This window comes from Scyliorhinus canicula, chromosome 17 (assembly GCF_902713615.1).
Source record: "Scyliorhinus canicula chromosome 17, sScyCan1.1, whole genome shotgun sequence".
NCBI classification, from domain to species: domain Eukaryota; kingdom Metazoa; phylum Chordata; class Chondrichthyes; order Carcharhiniformes; family Scyliorhinidae; genus Scyliorhinus; species Scyliorhinus canicula.
In genome coordinates, this window is record NC_052162.1 from 15,341,364 (window position 1) to 15,354,507 (window position 13,144).

At 45.9% G+C, this 13,144-nt stretch overlaps 1 protein-coding gene across 5 annotated transcripts in view; it reads right to left on the reverse strand.

Annotated features, from left to right (window-relative positions):
- The window catches only part of LOC119952035 (neuronal PAS domain-containing protein 2-like), a 263,046-nt gene that overhangs the window by 71,325 nt on the left and 178,577 nt on the right, over positions 1-13,144 (reverse strand). For all 5 annotated transcript variants that reach the window (XM_038775515.1, XM_038775518.1, XM_038775516.1 and 2 more), the window contains one exon: positions 5,537-5,657. In XM_038775515.1, the coding sequence (XP_038631443.1) occupies positions 5,537-5,657 (121 nt within the window). The remainder of the gene's footprint in view (positions 1-5,536; positions 5,658-13,144) is intronic.

Sequence of the window (13,144 nt, forward strand, 5' to 3'; positions counted from 1 at the left end):
GTAATTGGGGCAAATGTTTTAAGCATCACTGATTTCCACAATAAACCTCGCAACAATCCATGTGACACCAGCACGCTCCTCCACTTCCGAAGAGAATCGATGGGGTATAATAGCAGGCTGAACATTACATGTGTCAACCATGTGTGCTGTCTACATGGAAACGCAGAGTTAAGATTCACTGCATGCTGTGCACGGACAGAGTTTAATGATAGCTTTGATTTTCCCCATGGGGGCACCAATGTGTGTGTGTACCTTGGTGTCAAATGCGTACATCAAGAAATTGTAAAAGACCTTTCATGAACCATAGAATCCCTACAGTGCAGAAGGAGGCCATTCGGCCCATCGTGTATGCACCGACCCTCCAAAAGAGCACCCTATCTAGGTCCACTCCCCTGCTCTATCTCCATAAGCTCACCTAACCTGCACATCCCTGGATACTCTGGGGCAATTTTATCATGGCCAATTCACCTACCCTGTACATCTTTGAACACTAAGGGGCAATTTAGCATGGCCAATCCACCTGACCTGCACATCTTTGCATTGTGGGAGGAAACCGGAGCACCCGGAGGAAACCCGCGCAGACACGGGGAGAACGTACACACAGTCACCCAAGGCCGGAATCAAACCCAGGTCCTGGCACTGTGAGGTTGCTGCGCTAACCACTGTGCCACCGTGCCACCCTTAGGAACAACTCAGGATATTCCAAATATGTTTTGATGTGTGATCACTGTTGTAACGTGGGGCACGCGCGGCTAATTGATGTGCAGCAGGCTTATTTTCTCCTCTTCGGATAATGTGATTGATTATGCCAACTTGAGAGAAGGGGAGAGAGAGAGAGAAAGATAGAGAGTGTGAGAGAGAGAGAGAGAGAGTGAGAGATAGGGCCACAGTTTAATACAAAGAAAGAGCATCACCAACAAAGCAGTTCTCCTACTGCACGGCACTGAAGTGTTGTGCTTGTCTTTGCATTTATTCCCTCTGAATTCACAACCTTTGACAAGAATGCAACGACTGACCTTCAACAAAACTGGACTCGTTCCGCCTTCCACACTGATTGTAGCTAAGCACAAACTTAGGCACATTAGCCGTGCAGCTGAAATCAGAATTTCTTGATACATTTAGCGTCTAACCCTGTAATTATTCTAGGCAGGTAAGTAATTATCCACAGTCCACAAGGGACTGCAATAGGCATTTCGCTTTCTATTAGCTTACATGGTTCAAGGTGCGCCACTCCGCATCAAGGATGGGGCACAGGGCCAAGTGTACCTCAGCCGGAACAAGGAGGCGATTCACCATCACCTTTTCGAGGGCCATTTGGGGATGGGCAACAAAACAAAATGCGGGCCTAGTTAACGATGCCCATCTCCTGTGGAAAAAAAAAGAGTTGAACCCGTGCTGTTGGTGGTATACTAAACCACACCCTAGCCACCTAGCCAGCCGAACTAGCCAGCCCCATCTAAATATTCTCTGGGTAGGCAAATCGGAAACAAAAATAGATGCAAGTGCGATCAACAAAAAAAAATTCTGAGCTGCAGAAAAAAAACAGTGAAAGATCTCCCATGTCCTGCACCAGGAGTTATTGAATTGCTTGGGTGAAGAAAATAGTGCAAAATGTGGAAAAACAAACACAGTGGACCCATTTATTTTAATTAATCAACTGATTTTTTTTCGTTCCCCTTGCTTAGGTGACCAATGTGCGCAGACGTTTTAGGCCCAGAAAAACCAATCACTTCATTCTTTTAAATTAAAAGTGACCATTTATTGGGAGATAACAGTGTTCTCTCAATAAAATGCCATCACATTTACCTAAAACGGAATTGGTCCTGAATTGCTTTAAAAGGTAAATAAGGGGAAAGGTGAATGAGGCTAATTGGGTAACCCTTTCTAAAAGAGCCAGAACAGGCACAGTGTGAATATGGCCTCCTTCTGGCCTCACTGGGCGGCACAGGGGTTAGCACTGCTGTCTCACAGCGCCAGGGACCCGAATTCAATTCCAGCCTTGGGTTGACTGTGCGGAGTTTGCACTTTCTCCCCGTGTCTGCGTGGGTTTCCTCCGGCTGCTCCGGTTTCCTCCCACAGTTCAAAGATGTGCAGGTTAGGTGGGTTGGCCATGCTGAATTGCCCCTTAGTGTCCAAAAGGATAGTTGGGGTTACGAGGACAGGGTACGGGAGAGGAATCTAGGAAGGTTGCTCTGTCAGGGGGTCGGTGCAGCCTCAATGGGCCGAATGGCCTCCTTTTTCACTGCATGGATTCTATGATTCTCTCCTCTCCCATTCTGATAGCTAAATGCAACTCTGCAACCTGCTGCTTTTTGCAGCCCCTGTTTCTTCCTGCAACCTTGTTGAGGTTTCATGCTATCTACCGACTCATGTTTGAGCCTTTGCTTCTTGCGCTTTTTCATTTTCATTTGCATCTGAAACGTTGGTCACGGATCCCTGACTGAAACTTCCAACTGTTAAATGTATGAAAATAGGCCACTGAGAGGTATGACTCATCCATCAAAACACCACCAGATTCTCACAAAACAACACGAGCAAAACCATCTTGAACTTTAGCGGCTGTGCTTTCTGATTCAGGACCTGTGCAAACATTTGGAAAGCGCTTGGTGCAAAATAAAAATTAGTCACGGCTCTGCTTTGTGGGGTAGAAAATATGACAGCAAGCAAGAAATTGCAATGCTGTAGATTTCGAGCTCCAGGTCCTGGGGAGTGGAGTTTGAACCCACAGTGTTCGGAGTCAGAAGGAAGTGTGCTCCTCACCGAATCATGTCTGGCACCCATCTGTCACATTTACTTCACAACCCAGCCAACTGGAATGTTATGCAACCTGTGTCATCGCCCAGTCTACCATCGGCTATCCCACTGACCTCTGACAGTTGTCAGTCATTTTATGAGATCACAACATATCAACATTCATCAAAACATATGTGAATTATGACCTTTTCATTGCAAATACAGGCAGAACTGAATCTCGTCCCCAGTCAAGACAGCACAAATGACATGAGAAAATCACAGTTGAGTTGTGGAAAAAATCGTTCCAACACCACTCCTCCCCAATCCCCCCCCCCCCCCCCACTCCTTGCGGCTTGGTTTGTGGTGGAGGAGGCCACACTATCCATCACTGGGGAACCTACGGTGGGAGTGGGGGAAGTGGGGGGGGGGACACACCCTTGGCGTGACCTGAAGATCCCGCTGGCAGGAACAGCCGGAGAATATTGGCCCATGTTGCCTGACACCTATTGGGCTGGATTCTCCGCAGCCCTACGCCGAAATCGCAGCCAGCACCGGGGAGGAGAATCCAGTTTCACGCCGTAATTGGGCCCGGTGCCAGTCCGACGATTCTCTGGGCACCGAAAATCGGCCTCGCCGCGGAGTACGCCAGAGGCCCGCCCAGCAATCCTCCGCTCCCGACCGGCCGATTTCCTGACAGCGTGGAACTGACCACCTATTGCCGGTGGGGATGACTGCGTGGCGGCTGCGGAGTCAGTGGGGGTGGGCGAATTGGAGACCGGGGCGGGGATTTGTGGGCGGCCGGATATTAAATGTGCGGTGTTAGATGCTCGGGCGCGCGGCCGATCTGGGGGTTCATTTTTTTTGTCTTGCGGTCCGAGGCTGCCATGGAGCTCGGTGCGGCCGCTGGAGGTCGTCACCGAGCGCATGCCCGGCCTCTGACCCGGAAGTGCAGGGGCCCCTATCTGCATCAAAAGCTGCGAGATTCACTCCAGGTCCCTGCGAGCCCCCTGCAGGGCTAGGAATTCATTTCACTTTTTCCAATGAATTTCGGGAGTAAAATTCCATCGTTTTTACGCCAGTGTGGGAACATAGTCTCATTTTGGGAGAACCCAGCCCATTATCTCTGACACAGAGGTAGCACACACACCTCTTGAGTGAAAAGTTGGAAGTTCAAGTTGACTTGACCATAATATCTATGCACATGTCCACTGCCAATATACTGAGTGAATGCTGCTGTACTGCACTACTTTCAGTGAAGATATTAAGTTAAGTTTCTGTGTCTCTTCTTCCCTCTCACGGGGATGTAAAAGATCCCTCAGCACGATTTCAAAGGAAAGAGGAATCCTAAGTGCTCCGACAAGTATTTTCTTCAACAACCAAGATCACTAAAACAGAGCATCTGGTCGTGATCATGTTGCTGTGTGTGGGGCCTAGCTGCGAGGACATTGGGTGCCCTGTTTCCTAAATAACAACAGCCACTAATCTTCAAACGAAAATACCTTGTTGAAAATAAAATGGTTTCAGATGTCCTGAGGTTGTGAAAGAAATTATATAAATGTAAGTTATTTTTTTTCTTTCAACTATCTTGTACTCTCTTTATTCCTTTATTTCTAGTTTCATCCAGCCCTGTAGACCCTTGGTTCCATCTGTGGCCACACGATCACCCCTCCACAGTTACTATCCCCAGGAGAAGAGCCTGACCTTGTTTCTCCTGCGAAAGAGATCACTTCATTATCCTTAATGCATTGTTTGAGAATATAAGAACAAGGAGCAGGAATGGGCAATTCAGCCCCTCAAGCCTGCTCCGCCATTGAATACGATCATGATTGATCTCCTCTCAGCCTCAACTCCACTGTCCTGCCCGTTTTCCATCACCCTTCAACCCATTACCAATTAAAAATCTGACTATCTCATCCGTAAATCAAAGTCCTGGCGTCCACCACACTCTGGGGTTCTGAATTCCACAGATTGAAGACTCTTTGGGAGAAGTAATTTTTCCTCATCTCGGTTTAAAATCTGTTACCCCTTATCCTAAAACTATGACCTTTCGTGCTGCATTGCCCAACATTGGAAACATGTGCTCTATGTCTACTTTGTCAATACCTTTTATCATCCCTTGTACCTCAATTAGATCTCCTCTCATTCTACTAAACTCGAGAGAGTGTAGGCCTAAACTGCTTAATATCTCTTCATAAGACAAATTCTGGAAGCAATTGAGTCAACCCCCTCTAAATTGCATCTAATGCAGCTACATCCCTCCTCAAATAAGCGGACCAAAACTGTACACAGTCCTCCAGGTGCAGTCTTGTACAGTTGCAGCAACACTTCCCTACTTTTGTACTCTATTCCTTTAGCTATAAAAGCCAAAATTCCATTTACCATTCTTAATACCTGCTGTATTTACATACTAGCTTTCTGTGATTCATGCACAAGGACACCCAGATCCCTCTACACCGAAGCACTCTGATGTTTCTCTCCGTTTAGATAATAAGTCGCCTCTCCAATTTTTCGACCAAAGTTGCCTTTCCATTTTTCCGACCTTTCCGTAACATGACGCAGAGCAGATAAATCTCACCTACTGCGGTTCGGATTTAAAGCAGGCTTCCAAACGCTTGGCAAACCAACTCTCATTTACCAAACTAGCTGGACTGTCTCATTCTCCTTCAGCCTTGAGGAACACCCTTTCAACCAAATGTTCATCACTGGGACGGTAATTTAAATCCATGTTCAGTGAAACCTGCACTATGTATTAGCAATGTGACACTTGTTTTCATGATAAATCAGATGGAGGCAGGGTACATACTGTTCAAATAGTCATGTGTAACCGGGTCTGTCATTAGCATCTGGTTTGATAGCAGCTTGTATACTTCCGCATGTTCCTGTTCCGGGAGGAAATTCAATATATTTTGGTCCACTAGATCTGACTGGTACAAAAGAAAAAGATGTTAACTTTTTAATGAAACCTTTTGCCTCTATTTCTTGTCAATGGAACGATTCACTTCCCTGCCCCTATCCAACAAGACAAAAATATCGCCGCATTTTCCCAGGCAGACAGCTGAGTAAATTCCCCAATTCTAGGCAATTCATCCCGACAGCTCATTAGCTCATTATACATAGTCAGTGGTGTTCATTAATTACCTCCATATGTCTCCTATTTTTCTTCACTTGCAAGCAAGAATATTTGTAAAACTGTGACCCAAGCTGCATAATCTGACTTAAAACAGAGGAACAGGATAAGACCATAAGACATAGGTGCAGAATTAGGCCACTCGGCCCATCGAGTCTGCTCTGCCATTTAATCATGGCTGATGTTTTTCTCATCCCTCTTCTCCCCATAAGCCCTGATCCCCTTATTAATCAAGAACCTATCTATCTCTATCTTAAAGACACTCAGTGATTTGGCCTCCATAGCCTTCTGCGGCAAAGAGCTCCACAGATTCACCACCCTCTGGCTGAAGAAATTCTTCCTCATCTCTGAATTAAAGGATCATCCCTTTAGTCTGAGATTGTGTCCTCTGGTTCTAGTTTTTCCCACAAGTGGAAACATCCTCTCCACGTCCACTCTTTCCAGGCCTCGTAGTATCCTGTAAGTTTGAATAAGATCCCCCTTCATCCTTCTAAACTCCAACGCGTACAGACCCAGAATCCAAAACCGTTCCTCATATGACAAGCTCTTCATTCCAGGGATTATTCTTGTGAACCTCCTCTGGACCCTTTCCAAGGCCAGCACATCCTTTCTTAGATACGGGGCCCAAAACTGCTCACAATACTCCAAATGGGATCTGACCAGAGCATTATACAACCTCAGAAGTACATCCCTGGGGCGAAATTCTCCGACCCCACGCAGGGTCGGAAAATCGCCCCAGGGCCGCCGTAAATCCCGCCCCCGCGGTGGCAGAAATTCTCCGCCACCCGGGAATTGGCGGGGGTGGGAATCGCGCCACGTCGAGCGGCGAGCCCCCTGCGGCGATTCTCCGGCCCGCGATGGGCCGACGTTCCCCGCTGGGAGGCCTCTCCCGCCACCGAGGTTTCAACCACCTCTGGTGGCGGCGGAATCAGCGATGCGAGCCGGGGTCCTGGGAGGGGGGGCGCGGGACGATTGGACCCGGGCGGTGCCCCCATGGTGGCCAGGCCCACGATCGGGGCCCACCGATCGGCGGGCAGGCCAGTGCCGTGGGCGCACTCTTTCTCTTCCGCCGCCGCCACGGCCTACACCATGGCGGGGGCGGAAGAGAATCCCAAGCGCGCATGCGCCGGTTGTGATGTCACCACCGGCGCATGCGTGAACCGGCGAAGGCCTTTCGGCCAGCCCCGGCGCCGGGCGCCGGGCGTCAAAGGCCGTTGGTGCCAACCGCTCCGGCGCGGGCCTTGCCCCAAAAGGTGCACAGAATTGGCGCCACTCCGCTACGCCGGGACCCCCCGCCCCGCCGGGTAGGGGAGAATCCCGCCCCGGTCTTGTACTCTAGCCCTTTCAACATGAATGCTAACATTGCATTTGCCTTCCTAACTGCCGACTGAACCTGTCTGTTAACCTGAAGAGAATCGTGAACAAGGACTCCCAAGTCCCTTTGTGCTTCTGATTTCCTTAGCATTTCCCCATTTAGAAAATAATCTATGCCTCCATTCCTCCTTCCAAAGTGTCTAACCTCACACTTTTCCACATTGTATTCCATCTGCCACTTCTTTGCCCACTCTCCTAGCCTGTCCGAATCCTTCTGCAGCCCCCTTGCTTCCTCAATACTACCTGTCCCTCTATGTCACTTCTTTTTAAGTTTTGCTTTCACGGAGTGCTGACCTTTGTTCTGAAATTAACACATTCTGTTATGTACCTCTATGCCACTATCAGCACCTTCTTTAGTCCTTAACACTACCATTAACACGTCCTGTGTCTTGTGCCAAAAATATTTTATCCAATCCCTCCTAGTTCCCACCTATCACTGACCTACTTTGTTCCATCTGCACCACCCTCTCTTAAACGGTATAAAACCCATCATATCTCCCCCTCTCTGAAGAAGAGTCATACAGGCTCGAAACAGTCACACTGTTTCCTTTGAAACTCTGTTTCACTTTGAAAAAAAAACCTATTGCAAAATTAATTAGTTAAATAGGTAGAGATGGCCATGCAGGTTATGTGCTGTAGCTGCATGATGTGGGAGCTGACAGATCCCATTAGGAGCTGCAGTGACCACATCGGGGCTGTTTAGCTCACAGGGCTAATCGCTGGCTTTGAAAGCAGACCAAGGCAAGCCAGCAGCACGGTTCGATTCCCGTAACAGCCTCCCCGAACAGGCGCCGGAATGTGGCGACTAGGGGCTTTTCACAGTAACTTCATTTGAAGCCTACTCGTGACAATAAGCGATTTTCATTTTCATTTCATCTGCAATAAGTTTGTGTTGGTTGAGAAATTTAGGCTCAGAATTGATGAGCTGGAGTCTGAGCTTCGGACACTGTGGCACATGCGGGAGGGTTACCTGCACGCTATGTTTCAGGAGGCAGTCACACCCCGAAGGATGAAGTACCTCAAATTCGGCAAGGTGTTAGGTGCAGCATGGTGTGACTGCGAGTGTGGCAGATAGAGTTGGTTTAGCACAGTGGGCTAAATAGCTGGCTTGCAATGCAGAACAATGCCAGCAGTGCGGGTTGAATTCCCCTACTGACCTCGACAGGCGGCGGAATGTGGCGACTCGGGGCTTTTCACAGTAACTTCGTTGAAGCCTAATTGTGACAATAAGTGATTATTGTATTATTAGAGGGATCCTGAATTCAGAAATGGAGGAGCCTCAGCCCTTGACCTTATCCAACAGGCACGAGTTATTAAACAGTTTCGAGAAGGAGATAGATATATTTCTGATTTTTAAAACTGGTTAAAGGGATATGGGGAACAGGTAGGGAGGTGGATTTGAGACAAGAAAGAGGTCAGCCATGATCTGATTGAATGGCGGAGTAGGCTCGAGGGGCTGAATTGCCTACTTCCGCTCCTAATTCCTATGTTCCCCTGCACAGATGCCGCCAGACCTGGATTTTCCAGCATTTTCTGCTTTTATTACTAATTTAAAGATGAATGGTTTCTCCCTGCGGCTTTCACCACTGGAAGAAATAGTTTCTCTGTACCTACTCTTCGAATCCCTTTACAAGTTTAAGCATCTCGATTAGATCCTTCTTCAATCTTTTAAACTCAAAGTAATAAAAACAAACGCTGACATATCCAATCCTCATAACTTTTGTATGTTAAGGTTCCAATTTCATTCTGGTGAATCTACACTGCACTTCCTCCAATGCCAATCGTCTTTCTTGAGATGTGATGTTTAGTAGTGATGGAGTCTGTTCAAAATGAACCCTGAGCACCACTATGATCATTGTCAGCTTGTGCGTTGACCCCATTGTGGGTCTGAGATGTGATGACATTTAATTCTTCATGTTCCTGCAGGCAACCTAAATTGATTTAGTTAGCACCAACTTGTTCCTATTATGTGTCTGGGAATATATCTCTGCTGGTGGAATGTCATGTGATCTGTAGTGGCACCAGCAGAGTGTTTATGCAGGCTTTCAATTCTCCATCTTACTCTGTATAAGACCATAAAACATAGGAGCAGAATTAGGCCACTCAGCCCATCGAGCCTGCTCCGCCATTCAATCATGGCTGATAGTTTCTCATCCCCATTCTCCTGCCTTCCCCCCATAACCCCTGATCCTCTTATTAATCAAGAACCTATCTAACTCTGTCTTAAAGACACTCAATGATTTAGCCTCCACAGCCTTCTGCGGTAAAGAGATCCACAGATTCACCACCCTCTGGCTAAAAAAAGTCCTCCCCATCTCAGTTTTAAAGGATCGTCCCTTTAGTATGATCAACATCTGGCTTTAGTCAGACCCCATTTGTAGTATTGTGAGCAGTTTTGGGCTCTCTTTCTGAGAAAGGATGTGCTGCCCTTGGAAAGGGTCCAGAGGAGATTCACAAGAATAATCCCTGGAATGAAGAGCTTGTTGTATGAGGAATGATGAGGACTCTGGGTCTGTACCCGTTGGAGTTTAGAAGGATGAGGGGAGATCTTATTGAAACTTACAGGATATTGTGAGGCCTGGATAGAGTGACGTGGAGACGGTGTTTCCCCTTGTAGGAAAAACTAGAACCCGAGGACACAATCTCAGACTAAAAGAATGATTCTTTAAAACAGATATGAGGAGGGATTTCTTCAGCCAGAAGGTGGTGAATCTGAGTGTTTTTAAGCCAGAGATAGATTATTTCTTGATTAATAAGGGGATCGGGGGTTATGGGGAGAAGGCAGGAGAATGGGAATGAGAAAAATATCAGCCATGATTGAATGGCAGAGCAGTCTTGATGGGCCGAGTGGCCTAATTCTGCATCCTATGTCTTATGGTATTATGGTCTTACATTGTGTTGCAGGTGATCCAAGTGTATGGCACCTCCATACCGTTTCTATTTGGCGCACTCAGAGTATATAACAAAACTGAAAACTGGCTTAAAGGATTGTGGCAAGAGAAAAAACAGAAACTGCTGAGGCAAAACCCATCAGCAAGAAGAGTGGAGACCACACTGAGAGCAGGAGGAAAGATTCGCGGAACTAAACTCACACACCGGTTAAAGAAGATGCTGCCGGTGCAGAAGGTTTTAAAAGAAAAAATAAGATCATGTGAGAGCACCTTTAAGAAATGGTATTTATCAGTGACGTCAGAGTGTGGGTGGAGCTGGGTTGTCTGTCAGCTTTTTACTTTCGTTTTAGGTTGTTTGCTGCAGGCTGTGTTTTAGTTTCGTTTTCAGAGCTGGATAGCTGCAGTCACAGCCAGAAGGTGTATGAGTCTCTCTCTCTGTAATCTAAAGACTGTAAATCGATCCTTTGGTGATTTAAAAGGAATAACTGCTCTCAGTAGTGACTTTAACCTGATGTGCTTCTGTTTAAATGTTTTTTAAAAAGTCTTATGGATGTTAAAAGGACAGCTTAAGGACTACTTAGTGTTGTATTCTTTGGGGGTTGTATTTGAATTAATGGTTGCTAAGATGTTCACTGTATGTTTTAAAAAGGTTAACTTGAGTTCATAGAATAAACATTGTTTTGCTTTAAAAAATATCTTTCCATTTCTGCTGTACCACACCTCTAGAGTGGGCCGTGTGCTCCCCATACCACAATCTATTAAAAGTTGTGGGTCAGGTGAACTCCATGATACACTTTGGGGTTCTCTAAACCCTGGCCTATAACAATCAGAAGACCATTCTTGCTTTGGAAATGGGCCGATTCTAGGCTGCAGGGACGGCGAGTGAGGCAAAGCAAAATGGGCTACAGCAAAGGGGAATCACAAAGTCTTCTGACTCTGTACAGGCCATTACTCAGGGAAAACGTCAAACCACAGATAAGCAAAGGGAAAAATCTGTATTGTGAATCATGTTACATACATCCTGAAGAAACGGAGTGAGGATCTTTGGTTGAAGTAGAGGCCCGAGCAGTCGGTTTCCGAAGTAGTGGAAAAGAATGGGCGCCATGGGCATATTTGATGAAGTCTGTGAGACTTCCAACTTATATGAAGAGAGATTTCAACTCTATCTCATCACAAATCAAACACCGGAGGACCTAAAGGTTGCAACATTTCTCAGTTTGGCCAGGCATAAAACTTTCATGTGACTGCAAAATGCATTTAATCCAGCCAAATCGGGAGTTAAGACCTATAACCAATTAATGAAAATTCTAGAAGGACAGATTCTAGGCTGCAGAGCCTAGAATCACCACGGCCTCTTTAATTGCAGTCAGGTTTTGGTTCCACCGCTGTTGTCAGAAAGAAGGTGAAGCATTTTACAATTCATGGTTACCTTAAGAAGGTTAGCAAAATACTGCGACTTTGTTGCAATGCTAGATGATACCCTTCGTGATAGGCTGGTATGTGGTCTCTGCAATGAAGCTAGTCAGAAGAAGCTGTTTATTGTAAGTGACTTAACTCTCAAATCTGCTGTAGCAGTTGCCACATCTATGGAGCTAGCACCAAAAGAGATTTCACAGATAGGAGCTGGAACGAATATCCACAAGATGGAGACCATCAGAGACAGGTCTGTGAGGGTACAACAGTGTCATCAATGTACACAGGTTGGGCACTCAGTAGGGAAATGGTGGAGTAGAGAAAATAAGTGCAAGAACTGTGGCAAAAAGGGCCACCTTGCCAAAGCATTTTGGGCACGGCAAATTTCACTAACTACAAAGGTGTGCAAGAACAAAAAAAACATCTAAGCAGACTAGTTGAGTCTATAAGTTAAGAAGTGAAAAAACACTCAGGAGATGACGTACCCAAACAACTTCAAGAGCTGAAGCTAGGCGTCTTGTCGGTATGGGTGATCAACAACATTTCTGGGTATTCCCAAAACTCGATGGTAGTCAAAATGGAAGTAGATGTGGGTGCAGCTGTATCATTGATACCTGAGACAATTTATAATCAGAAGTTAAAGCATCTGCCATTAAAACCATCAAACATGATCCTAAGGACATAAACAAAAGAGGTTGTACCACTAAAAGGATGCATTACGGTAAAAGTAGAAGTAAATAGACAAACAGCAGAGTTGCCTCTCCATTTTGTCCGTGGAAACGTTCGTGCTTTATTTGGTAGATCATGGTTGGGAAAAAAATCAAACTGAACTGGAGAGTGGTGAATCAACTGGAAGATTTAAAGTATGACCTATAACAACTTCTAGAAAAGTATGAAAAGGTGTTTGAAGAGTCACTGGGCTCAATGACAAGAATTGAAGTCCAACTCAAGATTAAGTCAAATAGTACACCAAAATGTCTCAAAGCTAGAACAAAACCATATGCCATCAGGCCAAAAGACGAAGAACTGGAAAGACTAGTCCAGCCAGGAGTCATTGAACCAGTTACTACAAGTGATTGGGCAACACCGATAGTTCCTGTACTAAAACGTGATGACTAAGTAAGAATATGTAGAGATTTTAAAATAACTATGAACCTGGTATTGTGTGCAGTTCACTATCCACTGCTGCTGATAGAAGACTTGTTTGCTGGACTTTCTGGAGGGCAGAAATTTAGTAAAATAGATCTATTACAGGCACATTTACAAATGAATGTAGCTGCAGAATCATAGTTGCTACTCACTATTGTGACGCACAAAGGTCTGTTCCATTACAGAAGACTTCCATTTGAAATAACATCTGCTTCTGCTTTTTTTCAGAGGTCCATGGATCAAGTTGTGTGTGGGCTAAATGGGGTGCAATGTTATCTCGATGTCATTCTCATCACAGATTCAAGTGAACAAGAATACTTGAAGAACTTGGAAGCTGCATTGAAATGTTTACAAAACCCATAATCTCGAAGTTAAGAAGGAGAAGTGCAACTTTTTCAAGATCCATTAACTATCTGAGTCACATCATTGATAAAGATGGCTTGCACAAGGAGCCAAA